At 45.1% G+C, this 23,441-nt stretch overlaps 1 protein-coding gene across 6 annotated transcripts in view; it reads right to left on the reverse strand.

Moving 5' to 3' along the window:
• Window positions 1-438: 438 nt before the first annotated feature.
• KIF21B (kinesin family member 21B) overlaps window positions 439-23,441 on the reverse strand; it is a 376,092-nt gene continuing 353,089 nt past the window's right edge. For 4 of the 6 annotated variants that reach the window (XM_063954959.1, XM_063954957.1, XM_063954960.1 and 1 more), the window contains 3 exons: window positions 1,986-2,185; window positions 1,460-1,641; window positions 439-1,337 (listed from right to left, as the gene is read on the reverse strand). In XM_063954959.1, coding sequence (XP_063811029.1) covers window positions 1,542-1,641; window positions 1,986-2,185 — 300 coding nt within the window. In that variant the 3' untranslated portion in view covers window positions 439-1,337; window positions 1,460-1,541. The remainder of the gene's footprint in view (window positions 1,338-1,459; window positions 1,642-1,985; window positions 2,186-23,441) is intronic. The other 2 variants (XM_063954962.1, XM_063954961.1) reach the window with 1 other exon arrangement.

The following is a 23,441-nucleotide window of genomic DNA, read 5'->3' on the forward strand; positions in this document are numbered from 1 at the left end:
GGCATATGTATAAAGCCTGGAGAAGTGATGAAGAAGAGATAAAGAAGTGATAAGTGATAGGTGATAATGCACTAGCCAATCTACTCCTAACTGTCAATTTACCGGCTGGGTTTAAAAAATAACAGGAGCTGACTGGCTGGTGCGTTATCATCTTCCACTTATCACTTCTCTAGGCTTAATACATCTGCCCACAGTGGATTTATTCACACCTAGGCCCAGATTTCTCAAGCCATGGAGAGAAACTGCACTGTTTGCCAACCAGCCAGGTCCTAAGTGCCATGTTACAGGCTGTGTTTGAAAAATGACGGTTAGGAGCTGATTGGCTGGTACTTTATCACCATGCAATGTATCACTCTCCAAAGCTTGATAAATCTGAGCCCCAGACAGTTGATGGATCCAATGATTTAGAAAACAGCACTTTCTGAAATTACTGCATACAGTAGTTGTTTTGTTGCTTTGTAATCTTCAAGTTTAATCCTCATTGACACATAAACATTTAACACTTGGCGCTCATAGACAAAATGTAGAAATTGTGCTTTAAATAAAATTATTTAACAACTTTGTACAACTCCCATTAACCCTTGTTGCCAGTACACCCTTCATTTACAACTTAACTCAGAAACTTGGGAAGTGGTCTTCATATAGCATTTTATCATTAAGTCCAAGAGGTAGGATTTTTAGAGGTATACATTTGAGGTTCCCATTTAATGAGCCTCCTCTCCTCTTTTCCGCTTATATAATAGCTGAACATTTTCAATCAATTGATGGTAAATATGCACTTTCTTAGATGCAATGCATCTGGCAGCTGGGCAGGAGTGTGCAGGTTTGCAGGTTAGTAATATAGGGCTTTCCTGGGTATTAAAAAGAACATACTGTGGAAATACACTAAGGCAAAGTAGACAAGGTCCAGGTTCGTAATAAAGAGTAATTTCTGTGATGTGTCGCATGCTGTGAAGATGTTGACAGAAGGAAGGCGGTTGTAGTAACAAAATTGTTAGGGTATTCTCGCACCTTGTTCCTCTTTTTTTCTTTAACTGTTTTGACTTGTCTCTATGGTTTTCTACTCAACACAACAGTAACAATTTCTGACCCTATATGGTGTAATTTTAATGGAAAATCCATTCTTCAATGAAAAATGGAAGTAGTGGAAACACAGCCAGCTGTAAAGGTGTCCATTGGAATGTCAAGTCAGGTGTTATTTCCCAGGAAGTAAATGGCAAAATAGCTTTAGCATAATGTACTTTTATTCCTGGCCAGACAGAGTTCCAGAAGGCTGCTGAAGTCACCTTACCCGGATAAAACTGCTTCTCCCACTCCACATCTTCACTGTGAGGTCACTGCAATGTCAAGAAAGCTTGCTCAATTTCTTTGTTAATTCCGGTTGAAAGCAATTATTATAGACAGACTGAGCTATCTCACCTGTCAACACTCTCTTTAAATAGAAGTGAGTGTCCCATACCTTAAATGAAGGGGGTGGAAAGGCGTTGGTAATAAAGGGGGCAGTTGGAGAAAGGATGGATAGGTGAGAGATGAAGGACAGGTTACGGAAGGCTAGTAGCACGGCCCTTGATTGCCAGAACACGTCGTGGGAGACATGGAGTAAGACCAGGAACATAGACCCAAAGCTTGACCCGGCAGTCACTGAGAGAGAGAGGGGGAATACAGATAGATAGACAGATAGATAGGATAGAATTTGGATAGGAACAAAAGAGGAAGCAACAGTGAGTAGGAAGTAGGAAGGAAAGATAAAGCACAGAAAGGGAATAAAGTCAGTGTAAAGAAAAGCACATTAATGATAATGAGTGAGAAATATGAAAACATTAGAGATGGAAAGAATACAAGAAAAGACACAAATTCCACATAGACTAAAAAAAGAAAACTTAAAAGATCACTAAAAGGCAAAATTGTAAAATGTATTAATTCAAAATTCTACTATTGCTCTCATTATAATCCCAGATATTTATTTCAATTACTTCCCTTCTCACCTGGATGCAGTGAAGAGATGACGACTGTTTGCACAGATGGCATTGATAGGACTCTCATGACCTTTAACTTCCCCGATTGGTGTGAAATTGTCCATATTCCAAACTTTAAGAGTACCTCCCCGGCAACCACTGAGCATCACAGGACGTCCTGGCACAAAGCCCAACGCACAAACCCAATCTCTATGCGCATTGGGGACTTGCTGCACATATAACAGAAAGCATATGAACATTTAGTAGTTCTGTATATTGATTATGACTTTGTGGAATTCTGTATGCTTTGATACTTTTCTATTATTATTGCTTTATTATTATGATAAATTATGAAATTTTAATTCTAAGTATGTAATAAATTTCAAATATTTTTCAATACAAGTTGTAGAACAGTCCTGCCAAAATATAATCAAAAAAGTACTCTATTTAATCATAGCTGTGCTGGAGACAGTGACTTCATAAGTAAAGCTTACAACAAAAATGCAATAGGATGGAAGCAATAGCGTCCGAGTTCCCCGGATGTGTGGGTTGCTGGATGAACTCAGATGTTTTATTAAAGGGGCAGTCATTTACAAGGCAAAACCATGCCTTGTAAATGATTCCTCCTTTAAAACAACGACTGAGTTCAGTTGGCAACCCGCAATTTTGGCGACCTTGGACGCTATTGCATCCAGCCCCATATGACAACTAATATTGATCAGTTAGTGGTATGATAGTATGCAACTCAAAAATGACTGTGGAGCCAATGTTTGTCCCCCTAATCTGCTATAACTGGCATGTCTAGAAACACTTTGGTGTGGGTACCTTAATGTAATCAATACCCCCATTAAATTACTGCATCCCTGAACAACAAGCTGAGAGCATAAGCAGCTGTGAAAACTGTAAATGTGTATACAGTGACTAATCTGATCAGATGCTGCATTTACTACATTCCCCTGCTCCCAATGCCAATTTCTAGGCAAGGCCGGATCTTCCAGTGTTGACAGCTGATGTTCACATGGACTGGTATCCTAAAAAAATCAAAGGTTGTACAAATGTGGATAATTATACTAATCAGAAGGATGAAATTTGTGGCCTTGTGTTGGAGTTTACTTCTTCACCCATTAAGAAAATTAATCAGAAAATAAACTTTTCACCGTCACAGATCACTCTTGTTTGCGTCTCCTACACTGTTATCAATTTCTGGTATCTGTTTTGTCGTTTTATCAGTAAAGTACAAAATGACATAAGCAATCATTGAATTAAATATATTTCTAACTATAAAAACTAACTTATGAAAGTTGTTTGCTCTTCTACTGCTAGTTTTCAGCAGGGACCATTTACCTCAATTTATTGCTGACACGGATCCACATTTAATTTCTCTTTCTACTCCCTGCCACATGGCAAAATGTGTGTGGACAATACACCCCTTCTAATTAGTGTATTTGGCTATTTCAGCCTCACCAAAAAGAAACCAAGACCCAGGAAATTGCTTCTACAAGTACAGCAGCCGGCGCACGCCCCCTCCAGGCAGACCCGCCCCTTCCAGTGGTCCAGCGCTAATCAGAGTCATGTAGGTGCGAACCGGGAGCAAATTCCCAAATTGTACCTTTAAGAGGAACGTGTTCCCGGGTTAGGACCTTTGAGACATACCAAAATCCCGGGTTGATGCGCTTTCATGTGCAAAAATCCGGGATTTTGGAGCATGTCTGAAAGGGGTATTAGTGACTTTCAATCTGGCACTGTCACAGTTTGAGACCGTTCCAACAAGTCAATTTGTCAAATTTCTGTCTTGCTAAAGCTGTCTGTCAACTTTAAGTGCTGTTGTGTAATAATGAATTGTTGAGTAGCAACCACAGCCCAAGTGCTTAAGTCTGTCCTTGGTTGCAAGACTTCCTACCAAGTACCATACTGCCTTTGGAACAACATGACCACAATAACTGTTCATCAGGAGCTTCATGAATTTGGATTTGATGGCATGGCCATACAGCTGCACACGCTAATCGCCATTAGCAATGTCAAACATCGGATGTAGGAGTGTAATACTGCAATTGTACTTTCAATTAGTAGAAATCTGTTTATTGGAGTGCAGTCTTAAACATCTGGCAGTGTGACAGACAAACTTGGAGTTGCAGGATACCAGAAAATGATTGCTGCCTGAATACGTACTGCCAGCTGTAAATTTTGGTTGCATAGGAATAATAATCTGTTTTTGATGGTTTTGCTTTGGCCCCTTAGTTGAATGAGATGTTAAACAAGCACATATGGGTGTGAGGTTTTAGTGTCATTATGTGTATAATGTGCTCTACTATGTGGCGTTGCATACAGAGCCGGTGCTAGGGTGTTCGGCGCCCTCCTGCAAACTATAAAATTGTGCTTTACCTCCCTTAACTCATAAAGGGTCAGTGTGCGTCACAAAAGAGGGGGATTTACAGGGAGAGTGAAGGCAGGGGCACTGACAGTGAGTTACAGGAAGAGTGAAGGCAGGGGCAGTGACAGGGCGTTCCAGGGAGGGTGAGGGTAGGGACGCTGAAGGGTGGTTACAGAGAGGGTGAGGGCAGGGATGCTGAAGGGTGGTTTACAGGGAGGGTGAGGACAGGGACGCTGAAGGGTGGTTACAGGGAGGGTGAGGATGCTGAAGGGTGGTTACAGGGAGGGTGAGGGCAGGGATGCTGACAGGTAGATATAGGGAGAGTGAAGGCATGGGCACTGACAGGGAGTTACAGGGCGGGTGAGGGCAGGGACGCTGAGGGGGAGTTAGAGAAAGGGTGAGGGCAGGGATGCTGAGGGAGAGTTACAGGGAGGCTGAGGGCAGGGACGCTGAGGGGGAGTTACAGAGAGGGTGAGGGCAGGGACGCGTGCGGTGGGCTTCCTGGGCAGACAGGGGCAGTGGCGGAACTAGAGAATAGTGGGCCCAGGTGCAACAATATGCATTGGACCCCATCGCATATTAAAAATAGGGAAATGGCATCCCTCAAAATATGGTTTGTCTCACTAACAAGGGGTGTTGCCACACAATAGTACTCCCAATTCACGTTACACCACACAGTAGAGAGCCTTATACACCGTATGCCATACAGTAGAGAAGCTTAAACATGGTACACCACACAGTAGAGAGCCTTATACATGTTGTGCCACAGTTTAGAGCCATACACAGGGTACGCCACACAATAGAGAAGATTATACATGTTACAACACATAGGGGGGTATTCAATTATTGCCAGATTTTTCGACCAGTTGAAAAATCGGCAATTTATCTTCCATTTTTAGGGCGAATTATTCAATGCCTGTGCCGATTTTTCGACTAGTTGAAAAGTCCGGCACTGGCAAAAACCACATGAATCTGTGAATTTGCAGTCGATCTATGAGTTTTGACGAATTTGGGAGCCTTTTCGCCCATCCCGAGTCGACAAAAAAAAGGGGGAAAATTAATGGGCGAAAAGGGATTCAAAATCGGTCTCAAAACACCCGCAATTGAATACCCATGGTCCAATTTGGCACATAATTGAATACCCCCTATAGTAGAGAAGCTATTACACGTTACGCCACACAGTTGAGAGGCTTATACACGGTACGCCACACAGTACAGAAGCTTATACACAGTACGCCACACAGTACAGAAGCTTATACATGGTACGCCACACAGTACAGAAGCTTATACAGGGTACGCCACACAGTTAAGAGCCTTATACACGTTGCGCCACACAGTAGAGAGCCTTTTACAGGGTACGCCACACAGTAGAGAAGATTATACATGTTATAACACAGGGGGGTATTCAATTATTGACGGATTTTTCGACCAGTCGAACAATCGGCAACTATCAGCGGATTTAGGGCGGATTAGATTTGCCCTATTCAATGCCTGTGCCAATTTTTCGACTGGCAAAAACCACGTGGATCGGCGAATTTGCCGCCGATCCATGTGTTTTTTTGAATTTGTGAAAACACCTGCAATTGAATACCCTTGGTCAAATTTGTGCCATTTTTTCGGCTAGCCGAAAAAACAGCACATAATTGAATACCCCCCATAGTAGAGAAGCTTATACACGTTACGCCACACAGTTGAGAGACTTGAACACGGTACACCACACAGTAGAGAAGCTTATACACGGTACGCCACACAGTAAAGATCTTAATAAACGGTACGTCACACAGTAGAGAGCCTTATACACGGTACGCCACACAGTAGAGAGCCTTATACACGGTACGCCACACAGTAGAGAGCCTTATACACGGTACGCCACACAGTAGAGAGCCTTATACACTGTACGCCACACAGTAAAGATCTTAAAAAATGGTACACCACACAGTAGGGAGCCTTATACAGGGTACGCCACACAGTAGAGAGCCTTATACACGGTACGCCACACAGTAGAGAGATGCACGCGTCAACATTTACTACCAGGAATGTGAGATAGATAGATAGATACAGATGTGGCAAGCAGCAGTGAACGCCATGCTGCGGCTATTCGCAGCCTCCGTTCACTCCATAGAAGTACACATGCGCGCTTCATAGACATGGGCACTAGTGGCGTCATCCATGCCGCGATGCGTACGCATCACGGGATGGATGAGTGTGGCTGCATCTGTAGATATGGATATACACACACACATACATAGTAAAACACACACAGCAAAACACATATACACAGACACACAAACACATACATACAGCTAAACACATAGCAAAATACATATACAGTATACACAGAAAATCACACACATAGCTAAACACACACACACACACACACACACACACACACACACACACACACACACACCTAAACAGACATAGGAAAATACATATACAGTATATGCAGAAACACAGCCATAGCTAAACACACACTCTTTACTTTACATGTGTTTTCTTTTTCCACGCTTTCACACTCTGCACCTCCTGGCTCTGGCCCCAGCAAGGCTCCTCACTGCAGGGGCTGAGTGCACTGACTCACTCTTCTGTACACACACCACAGACTGCTGCCGTGACTCCCCCTCCTCCCTCCCCCGTATGTCCCAGCATGCAGTGAAGGGCCAACACGGAGACCAGGAAGCTGAGAGCTGCAGTAGCAGTGCGGTGCAAAGAGGAAGGGTGATGTAATCACCCTCTCACTGGCTTTCTCTGTCAGAACTTGTAGCTCAGTGGCGGCAGCGTGTAATGAGTCAGTGTGACTCACTACACTGCTGCCAGCTGCGGGCTCCTTCACAGCGCTGGGCAGCTCCATCAGTGAGGAGGCAGGGAGAGGGGCGGCTCCATCAGTGAGGAGACACGGAGAGGGGCGGCTCTATCAGTGAAGAGGCAGGGAGAGGGGAGCCGCTGTTCATGCTGCTGGGGCCGCTGCTGATGTCTGTAAGAGTGACAGGCGCTGGCAGCCGGCATCAACAGCGCACATCAGAGCAAGGTTGCAGAGCGGGGAGAGTGCCTCTCTGATCCAGCGCCTCCCTGCTTTGCAGGACCTTGCTGAGCGGGTAGCGCCGGGCCTGGTTGCATATAGAAAGGGCACTACTGTGTCATCTAATGTGAATAAAGAGCAATAAGGTGTGGTGTAATGTGAATAAGGAGCAATTCAGTGTGATGTAATGTGAATAAGGGGCTCTACTGTGAGGAGTAACGTTTATAAGGTAAAGTGATACCATTGTGGGATGTAATATGAATTATGGACACTATCGCAAGATAAAATGTGAATAAAGTTGCAGTACTGTGTGGCGTAATTGGAATTGGGGTTACTATTGTGTGGCCATGCCCCTTCCCAGCAAGAAGATGCCCCTTTTTGGGCTGTGTGTCAAATGTGCGAACTGTTCCTATTTAAAATATAGGGGGTACAAGGACTGCTAGGGGTAATGGTGCTGGGAAAGAGGTGCAAGGTCAGAGGCGGAACCAGCGGTGGTGCTAGGGGGCACCAGACAAAATCTTGCCTAGGGCATCATATTGGTTAGGGCCGGCTCTGCCTAAAAGCATGGAACTAGCACATGCTGACTGCTATAAGATACAGATAAGATCCTTATAATTATATAGCAAGTCAGATGAGGGGCCGTGGGGCTCCCTGGATTGCTCTGGCTGGGCCACTTTGGGGCATCACTATCTTACATTTATTTCTAACACCTATATCACCTTTTGTTTGTTTTTTATTTATGTATAATTTTTCACACGTCTTTTACACTTGTAACATTGATCAGCTAACCTCACCTTCTAACACTCTGACACTTTACTGCCGTCCTCTTTCTAACACTTAGCAGCTACTTTCACTTGCCTAATACTCTGACTTTTCACTTCTATCTTTTATTTGTGGGGTGGTATGGCTGGGGTAGTTTGGGGGTGCCCTGCGCCCAGATGCGAACCTCTATAATGTTAGGGACCTGTCCGATTAGGTCACCGTGACGATAGTCGGCAGGTTCACATGTTGGCCAATGTATGCCAAGAACCTCAAAATGATGGATAATTAATGATGCAAAGAAAAGAATGTAGCTGAGCGCTCAGTCCTGTATCAACATATATGTCCCATGCAAAACCTTTTTAGAAGCGGTATCTTCTACAGGTCACCAAAAATCTTGTGAATGATGTATCAATCCTTAATCGTCAGTCCATATGATTCCTTCCAATGATGGATATACCTCAGAACAAACCAAATGGAAATAATATAGTGTAGTATGTCTATATGAAAATGGTAACACCCATGTGCGAACAAGAATGGTGTGAAATATTCTGCGTACCAAAACTCACACTTGTTAAAAGAGAGTGACTCCCATAAAGGTATCTTTCACCACCAGTCTCAGACAACGTGAGTAAGTCAGCCGTACACACACCTTCATGCAATGGTCTCAAATATTATGACGTACCGTACTTACATAATACATAGTGAGTACACTCCCATAAAGGTATCTTTAGTCACCGGTATTCCAGAGTATCTTCTACGGGTCACCCGACCTCTTATAAATGATGTATAAATTCTTATTCGGCAATCCTTATGATTCCCTCCGGTGATGAATGAACCTCAGGACAAACCAGATATAAATAACATAGTGTAGTACGTCTACTGAAGAGTAATAGCACCCATGTGAAAATATGGTAGGGGTGAAATATTGTGCGTACCGGAACTCACACTAATGAAAAGAAAGTGACTCCCGTAAAGGTTTCTTTAGCCACCGATCTCTAATACCGTGGATAAGCTAGCCGTACGGACACCTTCATGCAGAAATCACAGTATAATGACGTACCGTACTCACACAGTGTGCAGCGAATACGCTCCCATAAAGGTATCTTTAGCCACCAATATTCATTCGTGTGTATAGAGCCACCGAAAGTACCCCTCCAAATTATTCACCTGGTGCGGGACGTACCATACTCACATAACACATGGCAGTTGTACTCATATAGCGGTTTCTTTGGTTTTCTTCAAGGGCAGTAGGATGTATATTAATTCTCCCAAATGGGGGAATTATGACCTGTTCGCCATCCCCGCTACGGCCAGCATGAGGGCCGGCGGATATTGAGGCTGCTGCTGGGGTCTATAGGTGTGATGGGAGCGCGGCTCACGAGCTCAGTGACTGAGCTCGTGAGCCGCGCTCCCATCACACCTATAGACCCCAGCAGCAGCCTCAATATCCACCGGCCCTCATGCTGGCCGTAGCGGGGATGGCGAACAGGTCATAATTCCCCCATTTGGGAGAATTAATATCATCCTACTGCCCTTGAAGAAAACCAAAGAAACCGCTATATGAGTACAACTGCCATGTGTTATGTGAGTACGGTACGTCCCGCACCAGGTGAATAATTTGGAGGGGTACTTTCGGTGGCTCTATACACACGAATGAATATTGGTGGCTAAAGATACCTTTATGGGAGCGTATTCGCTGCACACTGTGTGAGTACGGTACGTCATTATACTGGGATTGCTGCATGAAGGTGTCCGTACGGCTAGCTTATCCACGGTATTAGAGATCGGTGGCTAAAGAAACCTTTACGGGAGTCACTTTCTTTTCGTTAGTGTGAGTTCCGGTACGCAGAATATTTCACCCCTATCATATTTTCACATGGGTGCTATTACTCTTCAGTAGACGTACTACACTATGTTATTTATATCTGGTTTGTCCTGAGGTTCATTCATCACCGGAGGGAATCATAAGGATTGCCGAATAAGAATTTCTACATCATTTATAAGAGGTCGGGTGACCCGTAGAAGATACTCTGGAATACCGGTGACTAAAGATACCTTTATGGAAAAGTACTCACTATGTATTATGTGAGTACGGTACGTCATAATATTTGAGACCATTGCATGAAGGTGTGTGTACGGCTGACTTACTCACGTTGTCTGAGACTGGTGGTGAAAGATACCTTTATGGGAGTCACTCTCTTTTAACAAGTGTGAGTTTTGGTACGCAGAATATTTCACACCATTCTTGTTCGCACATGGATGTTACCATTTTCATATAGACATACTACACTATATTATTTCCATTTGGTTTGTTCTGAGGTATATCCATCACTGGAAGGAATCATATGGACTGACGATTAAGGATTGATACATCATTCACAAGATTTTTGGTGACCTGTAGAAGATACCGCTTCTAAAAAGGTTTTGCATGGGACATATATGTTGATACAGGACTGAGCGCTCAGCTACATTCTTTTCTTTACATCATTGTTTCCATTATAGGGTATTGGTGGTCCCTTTGTTTGTATCCAGCTGCATAAGTCTTTTTTTTGCGCCTTGGGACAGTTCATCTTCTGTATTCATGATGGATAATTAAATTTGTTATAATATGAATGATTGAATGGTGCACCTGCTCTCTTGTTCCTATATTGCATTGCTAAGTGCCAGCAAGTTAGGACATCCCATTATAAGAAGTTAGGGTGTGCAGTCCAGTCCCCCTCCCCCTAATAAGAGATGTTTGTACTTAATTGAACTTAATTATTAATTTAAAATTTAATTTGTTACAGTACATACAACTTATACAGTACATACAACTTATGACTTTATTTATATTGTACTTCCTAAAGTACCATATTGGGTATGAATTGCATACTGTAACTTTTGCGGCATATAGATCTAGCACTGTATAGTCCTGTTTTCTCCTGGCTTCAACCTGACACTACTGTTTTCCCATGGATTAAAAGTGGAGCATATGTTTCCATTGCAGAGCTGGGCACATTAAGACACATCTAGCTCTGTAATCTGTGCAAAATGCCATTTCTATTTCCGATGCTAAAATTTGGTGTATTTGGTGCTAAATACTTCGACATGAGCCCCATTATATGCATATAACAAAATACTGTAGTTAGATATTATGGGGTATATGCAATTCCGGGCGAATTGCGGCAATTTTTCGCCCGTTTTTTAATTCGACACAATTCGACCGTCGAATTCTGGCAGGTGGGTGCCGGAATTCGACATATTCAATAAAAAACGGATTCGACATTCCCGCTGTCGAAAAACGGCCGATTTGACGGATTTTGATTAGATTTTTAAAAATGTTAAAAAAACGGTAAAAAACCCCCAAAAAAATTGCGTGGGGTCCCCCCTCCTAAGCATAACCAGCCTCGGGCTCTTTGAGCCGGTCCTGGTTGCCAAAATACGGGGGAAAAAATGACAGGGGATCCCCCGTATCTTAACAACCAGCACCGCGCTCTGCGCCTGGACCTGGTGCAAAAAATACGGGGGACAAAAAGAGTAGGGGTCGTGGCCAGAGTCGGCATGTCAACATAGGTAAGTATGTATGTGTCGGCATGTATGTAATAAAGTTTTACTTTCAAGGTGTGTGTGTCCTGTTTTTATTTGGGTATTTTTTTTGCAGTAGAACTGCAGGTACCAGCGGGCCCGTTTCCCCCCCGCATGCTGGTACTTGTGGTTCTCCAAGTACCAGCTTGCGGGGGAGGCTTGCTGGGACTTGTAGTTCTTCTGCAAAAAAAATAAGAATTTACTCACCGGTAATTCTATTTCTCGTAGTCCGTAGTGGATGCTGGGAACTCCGTAAGGACCATGGGGAATAGCGGGCTCCGAAGGAGGCTGGGCACTCTAGAAAGATCTTAGACTACCTGGTGTGCACTGGCTCCTCCCACTATGACCCTCCTCCAAGCCTCAGTTAGGACACCGTGCCCGGACGAGCGTACACAATAAGGAAGGATTTTGAATCCCGGGTAAGACTCATACCAGCCACACCAATCACACCGTATAACTCGTGACATGAAACCCAGTAAACAGTATGAAACAACTGAGCCTCTCAACAGATGGCTCAACAATAACCCGATTTAGTTAACAATAACTATGTACAAGTATTGCAGATAAACCGCACTTGGGATGGGCGCCCAGCATCCACTACGGACTACGAGAAATAGAATTACCGGTGAGTAAATTCTTATTTTCTCTGACGTCCTAGTGGATGCTGGGAACTCCGTAAGGACCATGGGGATTATACCAAAGCTCCCAAACGGGCGGGAGAGTGCGGATGACTCTGCAACACCGAATGAGAGAACTCCAGGTCCTCCTCAGCCAGGGTATCAAATTTATAGAATTTTGCAAACGTGTTTGCCCCTGACCAAATAGCAGCTCGGCAAAGTTGTAAAGCCGAGACCCCTCGGGCAGCCGCCCAAGATGAGCCCACCTTCCTTGTGGAATGGGCATTGACAGATTTTGGCTGTGGCAGGCCTGCCACAGAATGTGCAAGCTGAATTGTACTACAAATCCAACGAGCAATAGTCTGCGTAGAAGCAGGAGCACCCAGCTTGTTGGGTGCATATAGGATAAACAGCGAGTCAGATTTTCTGACTCCAGCCGTTCTGGAAACATATATTTTCAGGGCCCTGACCACGTCTAACAACTTGGAATCCTCCAAGTCCCTAGTAGCCGCAGGCACCACAATAGGCTGGTTCAGGTGAAACACTGACACCACCTTAGGGAGAAACTGGGGATGAGTCCTCAATTCTGCCCTATCCATATGGAAAATCAGATAAGGGCCTTTACATGATAAAGCCGCCAATTCTGATACTCGCCTGGCCAAAGCCAAGGCCAATAACATGACCACTTTCCAAGTGAGATATTACAGATCCACGGTCTTTAGTGGTCCCAAGGTGCCACAGGAGGCACAAACGGGGGCTGAATATGCAGCACTCCTTTTATAAATGTCTGAACTTCAGGTACTGAAGCTAGTTCTTTTTGAAAGAAAATCGACAGAGCCGAGATCTGTACCTTAATGGAACCTAATTTAAGGCCCATAGTCACTCCTGCTTGCAGGAAATGCAGAAATCGACCTAGTTGAAATTCCTCTGTTGGGGCCCTTTCGGCCTCACACCATGCAACATATTTCCGCCATATGCGGTGATAATGATTTGCTGTAACCTCTTTCCTGGCTTTAGTAAGCGTAGGAATGACTTCCTCCGGAATGCCCTTTTCCTTCAGGATCCGGCGTTCAACCGCCATGCCGTCAAACGCAGCTGCGGTAAGTCTTGGAACAGACAGGGCCCCTGCTGCCGCAGGTCCTGTCTGAGTGGCAGAGGCCATGGGTCCTCTGATATAAATTCTTGAAGTTCTGGGTACCAAGCTCTTCTTGGCCAGTCCGGAACCACGAGTATCGTTCTTACTCCTCGCCTTCTTATTATTCTCAGTACCTTTGGTATGAGAGGCAGAGGGGAGAACACATAAACCGACTGGTACACCCACGGTGTTACCAGAGCGTCCACAGCTATCGCCTGAGGGTCCCTTGACCTGGCGCAATATCTTTTATAGCTTTTTGTTGAGGCGGGACGCCATCATGTCCACCTGTGGCCTTTCCCAATGGTGTACAATCCTTTGGAAGACTTCTGGAGGAAGTCCCCACTCTCCCGGGTGGAGGTCGTGTCTGTTGAGAAGATCTGCTTCCCAGTTGTCCACTCCGGGAATGAACACTGCTGACAGTGCTAACACATGATTTTCCGCCTATCGGAGAATCCTTGTGGCTTCTGCCATCGCCATCCTGCTTCTTGTGCCGCCCTGTTGGTTTACATGGGCGACTGCCGTGATGTTGTCTGATTGGATCAGTACCGGCTGGTTTTGAAGCAGAGGCCTTGCCGGCCTCAGGGCATTGTAAATGGCCCTCAGGTCCAGAATATTTATGTGTAGGGAAATCACCTGACTTGACCAAAGTCCCTGGAAGTTTCTTCCCTGTGTGACTGCCCCCCAGCCTCAAAGGCTGGCATCCATGGTCACTAGGACCTAATCCTGTATGCCGAACCTGCGGCCCTCTTGAAGATGGGCACTCTGCAGCCACCACAGTAGAGATACCCTGGTCCTTGGAGACAGGGTTATCAGCCTATGCATCGGAAGATGCGATCTGGACCACTTGTCCAATAGGTCCCTCTGAAAAGTTCTTGTATGGAACCTGCCTAATGGGATTGCTTCGTAGGAAGCTACCATTTTTCCCAGGACTCGCGTGCAATGATGCACCGCTACCTGTTTTGGCTTCAGGAGGTCTCTGACTAGAGATGACAACTCCTTGGCTTTCTCCTCCGGGAGAAACACTATTTCTGGTTTATGTCCAGAACCATCCCCAGGAACAGTAGACGTGTCATAGGAACCAGCTGTGACTTTGGACTGTTTAGAATCCAACCGTGCTGTTGTAGCACTTTCCAAAATAGTGCTACCTCGACTACCAACTGCTCCTTGGACCTCGCCCTTATAAAGAGATTGTCCAATTACAGGATAATTAAAACTCCCTTTTTTCGAAGGAGTATCATCATTTCGGCCATTACCTTGATAAAACACCCTCGGTGCCATGTACAGTCCAAACGGCAGTGTCTGGACTTGGTAATGGTAATCCTGTACCACAAATCTGAGGTACTCCTGGCGAGGATGGTAAATGGGGACATGCAGGTAAGCATCCTTGATGTCCCGGGATACCATGTAATCCCCCTCGTCCAGGCTTGCAATAACCGCCCTGAGCGATTCCATCTTGAACTTGAATTTTTTTATGTATGTGTTCAAGGATTTTAAATATAAAATGGGTCACACCGAACCATGCGGTTTCGGTACCCCAAACCGTGTGGAATAGTAACCCCGTCCTTGTTGAAGTAGGGGCACCTTGAGTATTACCTGCTGGGAATACCGCTTATTAATTGCCTCTAGCACAGCCTCCCTGCCTGAGGGAGTTGTCAGCAAGGCATATTTTAGGAAACGGCTGGGGGGAGACATCTCGAATTCCAGCTTGTACCCCTGAAATACTACTTGAAAGAAACAGGGATCCACCTGTGAGCGAGCTCACTAATTGCTGAAATTTTTGAGACGGCCCCCCACCGTACCTGGCTACACCTGTGGAGCACCCGCGTCATGCTGTGGACTCACAGGAAGCGGGGGAAGAATTTTGATTCTGGGAACAGGCTGACTGGTGCAGCTTTATCCCTCTTCCCTTGTCTCTGTACAGAAAGGAAGCGCCATTTGACCCGCTTGCTTTTCTGAAGCCGAAAGGACTGTACCTTTGTCTGTGAGGAAACCTGAGGTAAAAATATTTCTTCCCAGCAGTCGCTGTGGATACGAGGTCCCAGAGACCATCCCCAAATAATTCCTCACCCTTATAAGGCAGAATCTCTATGCGCTTTTTAAGTCAGCATCACCTGTCCAGTGACAGGTCTCTAATACCCTCCTGACAGAATGGACATTACATTCATTTTGGATGCCAGCCGGCAAAATATCCCTCTGTGCATCCCTCATATATAAGACGACGTCTTTAATATGTTCTCGTATTAGCAAACTAGTATGCTTGACAGGGTCACCGACCACGCTGCAGCAGCACGATCTGCAGGTTTCAGTCTAGTACCTGAGTGTGTAAATACAGACTTCAGGATAGCCTCCTGCTTTTTATCAACAGGTACCTTCAAAGTGGCCGTTCCTAAAACGGCAGTGCCACCTTTTTTGACAACCGTGTGAGCGCCTTATCCACCCTAGGGGATATCTCCCAGCGTAACTTATCCTCCTGGCGGGAAAGGGTACGCCATCAGTAACTTTTTAGAAATTACCAGTTTCTTAACGGGGGAACCCACACTTTTCACACACTTCATTTATTCATCTGATGGGGGAACAAAACACTGCCTGTTTTTTCTCCCCAAACCTAAAACCCTTTTTTAGAGGTGCTTGGGTTAATGTCAGAAATGTATAACACATTTTTTATTGCCGGGATCAAGTCACGGATGTTCCTAGTGGATTGTGTATATGTCTCAACCTTGTCAACACTGGAGTCAGACTCCGTGTCGACATCTGTGTCTGCCATCTGAGAGAGCGGGCGTTTTTGAGCCCCTGATGGCCTTTGAGACGCCTGGGCAGGCGCGGGCTGAGAAGCCGGCTGTCCCACAGCTGTTACGTCATCCACCCTTTTATGTAAGGAGTTGACACTGTCGGTTAATACCTTTCATCTATCCATCCACTCTGGTGTCGGCCCCACAGGGGGCGACATCACATATATCGGCCTCTGTTCCGTCACCATATAAGCCTCCTCATTCAACATGTCGACACAGCCGTACCGACACACCGCAGACACACAGGGAATGCTCTAAACGAGGACAGGACCCACAAAAGCCCTTTGGGGGGACAGAGTGAGAGTATGCCAGCACACACCAGAGCGCTATATAATGCAGGGACTAACTGAGTTATGTCCCCTATAGCTGCTGTTTTTATATATAATGTATCCTGCGCCTAAATTTAGTGCCCCCCCTCTCTTTTTTAACCCTTTTCTGTAGTGTAGACTGCAGGGGAGAGCTAGGGAGCTTCCTTCCAGCGGAGCTGTGAGGGAAAAATGGCGCCAGTGTGCTGAGGGAGATAGCTCCGCCCCTTTTCCGCGGCCTATTCTCCCGCTTTTTTATGGAATCTGGCAGGGGTATTTACCTCATATATAGCCCCTGGGGCTATATATTGAGGTATTTTTGCCAGCCAAGGTGTTTTTATTGCTGCCTCAGGGCGCCCCCCCCAGCGCCCTGCACCCTCAGTGACCGGAGTGTGAAGTGTGAGAGGAGCAATGGCGCACAGCTGCAGTGCTGTGCGCTACCTTGGTGAAGACTGATGTCTTCATGCCGCCGATTTTCCGGACCATCTTCCTGCTTCTGGCTCTGTAAGGGGGACGGCGGCGCGGCTCCGGGACCGAACATCAAGGCTGGGCCTGCGGTCGATCCCTCTGGAGCTAATGGTGTCCAGTAGCCTAAGAAGCCCAATCCGGCTGCAAGCAGGCGAGTTCGCTTCTTCTCCCCTTAGTCCCTCGCTGCAGTGAGCCTGTTGCCAGCAGGTCTCACTGAAAATAAAAAACCTAAGTCTATTTCTTTCTAAGAGCTCAGGAGAGCCCCTAGTGTGCATCCAACCTCGGCCGGGCACGAAATCTAACTGAGGCTTGGAGGAGGGTCATAGTGGGAGGAGCCAGTGCACACCAGGTAGTCTAAGATCTTTCTAGAGTGCCCAGCCTCCTTCGGAGCCCGCTATTCCCCATGGTCCTTACGGAGTTCCCAGCATCCACTAGGACGTCAGAGAAACAATATTCTTTCATTTTTACACAAGGCTATCAGCCACCCATCTGCAGCCCTTGGATGGGGGGGGGGGGGGGGGGGCAGCCTCGGGCTTCACCCCTGGCCCTTGGGTGGCTGGGGGGGGACCCCTTGATTGAAGGGGTCCCCACTCCTCCAGGGTACCCTGGCCAGGGGTGACTAGTTGTTTATTTAATGCCACGGCTGCAAGGCGCTGTATAAAAGTGACCCCCGGCTGTGGCATTATCTGTCCAGCTAGTGGAGCCCGGTGCTGGTACAAAAAATACGCGGGACCCCTACGCTTTTTGTCCCCCGGATTTTTTGCACCAGGACCAGGCGCAGAGCCCGGTGCTGGTTGTTAAAATACGGGGGATCCCCTGTCATTTTTCCCCCGTATTTTGGCAACCAGGATCGGCTCAAAGAGCCTGAGGCTGGTTATGCTTAGGAGGGGGACCACACGCATTTTTTTTTCAGAATTTTACCCCATTCCATTAAAAAAAAATATATATGTTTAAAAATATATAAATAATACTTGTGCCTCCTAAATAGACAAACCAAGTACCTAATCCCTTCTAATATAAATAGATATGCTATTACCAATAAAAAAAAACATGTTTTTAAATTTTTTTATTAGATTCCGCCAGCAAAGTGTGGCGGATTGAAAATGACGAATTTACTGTCTAAAAGTACTGTTGTCGAATTTACAATCTTCAATTGAATATACTTTTGTCGAATTGCCGCATTTGTACCATTGCAGAAATGTCGAATTTGACAAATGTCAAATTTAAAAAAGTCGAATTTGGAAAGTCCGTTTTTTTGACGAAAAATACTGAATTGCATTGTCGAATTATTTTTTTTTGGCGAAAATGTCCCGTTTTTCGACATTTTCGGGAATTCGACCACAATTGCATATACCCCTATGACTGTTAGGAGGGGAGTGCATCCACTCTGTCTCTCCCTCATTGCCGGCCTGGGACTCTGTACCTGAGACGGAGGTGAGCGAATGTCACAGCGGTACCTCCAACCCAAGTGCACTAATTAGCATGCGCGGCATCTCTCCTTCTCCTGCATTAGAAGACTACGTGCCCCTATGCGTCTTGTTACAACAGAGACTGTGCACAAACCTCACTGTACCATTACCACTTGTTGTTAGAGTGCTATTGCGTATGTACAGGTGTGTGCTACTCCATCTACGCACACCATCTGCACTGACCCTATCAGCTCCTCGCTGGATCTGTCTCTAAAGGGGGGAACACATGGAGCGATATTTGCTTCATTTCTAAGCAATCTGACTAGATTGTTTAGAAAAGAAGCATACATCGCTCCATGTGTATGCCCAATAGCGATAGCGATACGCGGCCCTGCGTGTCTCTTTCGCTGACTCTAGATTGGCCTACATGAAGGCACAATCTAGTCAGGTTGCTCACTTCACCGCTGTGTGAGCCAGTATTTACCCTGCACAGAAACAATATAACCCAACCAAATCTAACTCTCTCTGCATATGTTATATCTGCCCCACCTGCAGTGCACATGGTTTTGCCCATTAGAGGAAGAATCAGCCACTCTAACACCAGGGGCAACTTCTAGATCTGCGTAGGGACAACAATGCTTACAGTCAGAGGTGTAGCTACATGCTATAGTGCCCTGAGCAAGGGTATGTTTTGGCGCCTTACTCCCCTGTACTGAATAGTGGTCCTGGCCAACATGTGGTGGCATGTTACATTTGAAAAGACAAAATATTTAAAAATACTAAATTGGTGACAGGGTCAGTTCTAGACCTTGCGGATCTCATGGCGAACGTTTCCTTTGGGCGCCCCCAATTGTTAATACATGGACAGTGCGAGCCGAAGGCAACTAAAATATAGGAGCATGGTTTCATGGAGAAAGGGGGGTCCACAGAATAGAACCAATTCACATTACACCACACAGTAGTGTCTGTTATTCACATTACACCACACAGTAGTATCCCTTATACACGCTACGCCACACATTAGAGCTGCTTATACATATTACACCACAGTAGTGCTGCTTATACATGTTACACCACTGTAGAGCCGCTTATACACGTTACACCACAGCAGAGCCGCTGTATACATGTTCCACCATGGTAGAACCCCTTATACATGGTTTGCCACGATAGTGCCCCTTATACACGTTACACCACAGTAAAGCCACTGCAGAAATAGCTGTTTAACAATTTACTTATTTCATTAAAATAAATTAAAAACACTATGTACAGTATGCCCCGACTGACCTGACATCACAACCCCCCATAACTTAATGAATATTATGCTTCATATGTGACCTCCCCCCAGATCTGATAATTTCCCAATAATGGCTCAATGAAAATAATGTCCCAGAATTGCCTGAGGGACAGAGAGCTGTATCACAGCAGTTTGAGGGGCAGTGAGAGGTGCTGCAGCTGCCTGAGAGGCAGAGTGAGGTGCTGCAGCAGCAGCTGGGGAAGAGAGAGGTGCTGCTGCAGCTGGGACGGAAATAGGTGCTGTAGCAACTAGGACAGAGAGGGGTGCTGCAGCACCTGAAGTAGAGACGTGCTGCAGCTTCCAGGAAAGAGTGAATGTTGCAAAAGCTGGGGCAGAGAGAAATTATGCAGCAGCCAGGGCAGAGAGGTGCTGCAGCAGTTGGGCTAGACAGAGAGAGGTGCTGAGGCAGCGGAGGCAGAGAGTGCTGCTACAGGACAGAAGTAGTTCTACTGCACAACAACAAGCCCACAGTGAGCCATATAAAGGGGACTGTCGCCTCTGGCCTGCCCTGTTCCCTACCTAGTCTCAGAGTCCGAGTCAGTGTGTGCACCCTCTGCTCCTCCTCCTGCTCTGCCTGTACATCCGTTTGCGGCGCAGAGAGGGGAGGCGGCGGTGCGCCCCCCTAACTTTGCCGGTACCTGGAGCTTGCACTCCACCGGAGCCACCCTCGCTTCACCCCTGCTTACAGTTTCATATAGAATCACCATATTTTCATATTCCTGTGGCTACTCAACACAGAAAATTCCTGAGGTTCTGACCAGTACTTCCAGCCTGCCAATATCTCTAACAAAATTGGTTGTCAAAATGTGGCCATATCTGGACAAGATCTTGATGTTGGAAAAATAGAAACAGACAGTAAAATCCAGAACATTACAAGTGATAATTTTATTGCAAAAAAAGTCTAGATTGCCAATTGACTAAAAGTAAACTCAATTCCTTCACAACACATACAATTTATAGGTCTAATAATCAATAACATACAAAACCAGGTAACCACGTCATGTCTTCAGATACGGGGCCGGATGTAATGATGGCCGAGATCGCAGGAGGAGCAAGATGCCGGCTGATCTGGGACTTTTTTTAAAGGGACAATCACTTACAAGACATGGTTGGGTTGCAGTTAAAATGCCGGCCGACGGGATCCCGGCATTCAGGATACAAACTCCGAAATCCCGACAGTCTACAATATTGACAGACGAAATCTTGGTGCATCACGAGCCCACAATGGGAATTTTAGTGCTCGATGCGCTGCCAGCATGCTGTCAATATCCCAAGATATTTATATATAAATCCCAATATATACAGTCAGAATGGTCAATGGCACTCTCAGGTAATAAAGAATGGAAGTCTTTGTTGCCTCTATGTTTCGATTTTACTAGAAAATCATCATCAGAAATACAGACATTTAAAATGTCTTACCTTATATACACCATCTAACTTCACCAGTGCACCACGTGTCAAGCCACGCTGTCTTCCGGTTTCTGCTGACGTCACCCACAGCAGCTGCTGCTATGACCACCAGCCCGGTAGCAGGAAGTCACTCCCATCACCAAGACAACCACTACAAACAATTACAAGATCGCATAACCTGTCAGCAAAGCACAATTACAATAAGAACTATGTGCATCATGTTCATTAACAAATCAGCCAAACAGCGAAATACAGATTTTCAATAGGATATATACATTATCAATACTATTAATTCACAAGAAACTATTAAAAAGATAATTACTCATTTAAACCATGCGGCTGAACTGTATTTAATCTAAAAATCCATCTGGACTCACGTTGTAACAGGGCTTTATCACGGTCCCCTCCCCGTTTCAATTCAGGAACCTGATCAATCATTTTATAGCGCAATTGCGCCAACGTAAGTTTGCACTGTTTGAAATGCCTATCTACAGGCTGATCGATGTTCTTTCCTTCAAGGGCCTGGTGAATTGCACTTTTATGTTGAGCCATCCGTTCCTTAAAGGTCTCTAAATTCTGGAATTTTAGGGGCTTGTGAAGCTTTCTGAATGGCACTATGGAGATCTTTACTAGAATAGCCACGCTGTAGAAATTTAATACCTGTACACATCTTTTGTAAATGTACCATCTCATCTTCCACCTCACTACAGATTCTATGTACCCGCAAAAACTGCGAGTAAGGTAAGCCTTTTTTTTAAAGAAAATGGATGAAAACTACTAGCTTCCAACATCGTATTGCAATCTGTCGGCTTGGTGTAAAGAGATGTTTTTGTCCGATTACCTTCTAATATCACTAAAACATCTAGATAATTAATTGAGGTTTCCTGAATGTTGTAAGTAAATTTGATATTTGAATCCTCAGAATTCACTGTACACATCATGGACAAAACACTTCTTTATACCATCATTGCAATACGATGTTGGAAGCTAATAGTTTTCATCCATTTTCTTTAAAAAAAGCTTACCTTACTGGCAGTTTTTGCGGGTACATAGAATCTGTAGTGAGGTGGAAGATGAGATGGTACATTTACAAAAGATGCGTATTAAATTTCTACAGTGTGGCTATTCTAGTAAAGATCTCCATAGTGCCATTCAGAAAGCTTCACAAGCCCCTACAATTCCAGAATTTAGAGAGTTTGTAGATAAAACTACTGATGCTTTCATTTGGGTTAACGATTACACTAATGCAAGTTTCCCTATAACACATGAGGCTAAACGCATATGGCCAGTGGTACAGCAAGATTCACATCTAAGGTTAACTAAATTCTAAAGGATTCTACCTTGTTTTAGGAGTGGCAGAAACATTAGAGATAAAATTGTTTGTTCAGATGTCTCAAGACTTAAACCCACAGTTAGTAATTTTTTAACAAGGAAACCAGGGGTATATCGTTGTTTAGGGTGCACTACATGTTCCTATCTAGAGCCTGGTGATTCATTTGTGCACCTGCACAAGGGGAAACGTATTCCAATTAAACAAGTACTTACATGTAACAGTAAATATACTGTGTACTTTATCTGCTGTCCGTGTGGCAGTTTCTATGTGGGAAAATCCATCTGTCCCTTTAAAGAACGGATGGCTCAACATAAAAGTGCAATGCCCTTGAAGGAAAGAACATCGATCAGCCTGTAGATAGGCATTTCAAACAGTGCAAACATACGCTGGAGCAATTGCGCTATAAAATGATTGATCAGGTTCCTGAATTGAAACGGGGAGGGGACCGTGATAAAGCCCTGTTACAACGTGAGTCCAGATGGATTTTTAGATTAAATACAGTTCAGCCGCATGGTTTAAATGAGTAATTATCTTTTAATAGTTTCTTGTGAATGAATAGTATTGATAATGTATATATCCTATTGAAAATGTGTATGTCGCTGTTTGGCTGATTTGTTAATGAACATGATGCACATAGTTCTTATTGTAATTGTGCTTTGCTGACAGGTTATGCGATCTTGTAATTGTAGTGGTTGCCTTGGTGATGGGGGTGACTTCCTGCTACCGGGCTGGTTGTCATAGCAGCAGCTGCTGCGGGTGACGTCGGCGGAAACCGGAAGACAGCGTAGCTTGACACGCGGTGCACTGGTGAAGTTAGATGGTGTATATAAGGTAAGACATTTTAAATGTCTGTATTCCTGATGATGATTTTCTAGTAAAATCGAAACATAGAAGCAACATAGACTTCCATTCTTTATTACCTGAGAGTGCCGCCGACCGTGCTGACTCTATTCAAATTACCATGGACGGCACCCAGTACCAGTGACCTTTGGAGGGGTAGGCAGCGAGTG

Source organism: Pseudophryne corroboree, chromosome 2, assembly GCF_028390025.1.
Source record: "Pseudophryne corroboree isolate aPseCor3 chromosome 2, aPseCor3.hap2, whole genome shotgun sequence".
Lineage (NCBI taxonomy): Eukaryota > Metazoa > Chordata > Amphibia > Anura > Myobatrachidae > Pseudophryne > Pseudophryne corroboree.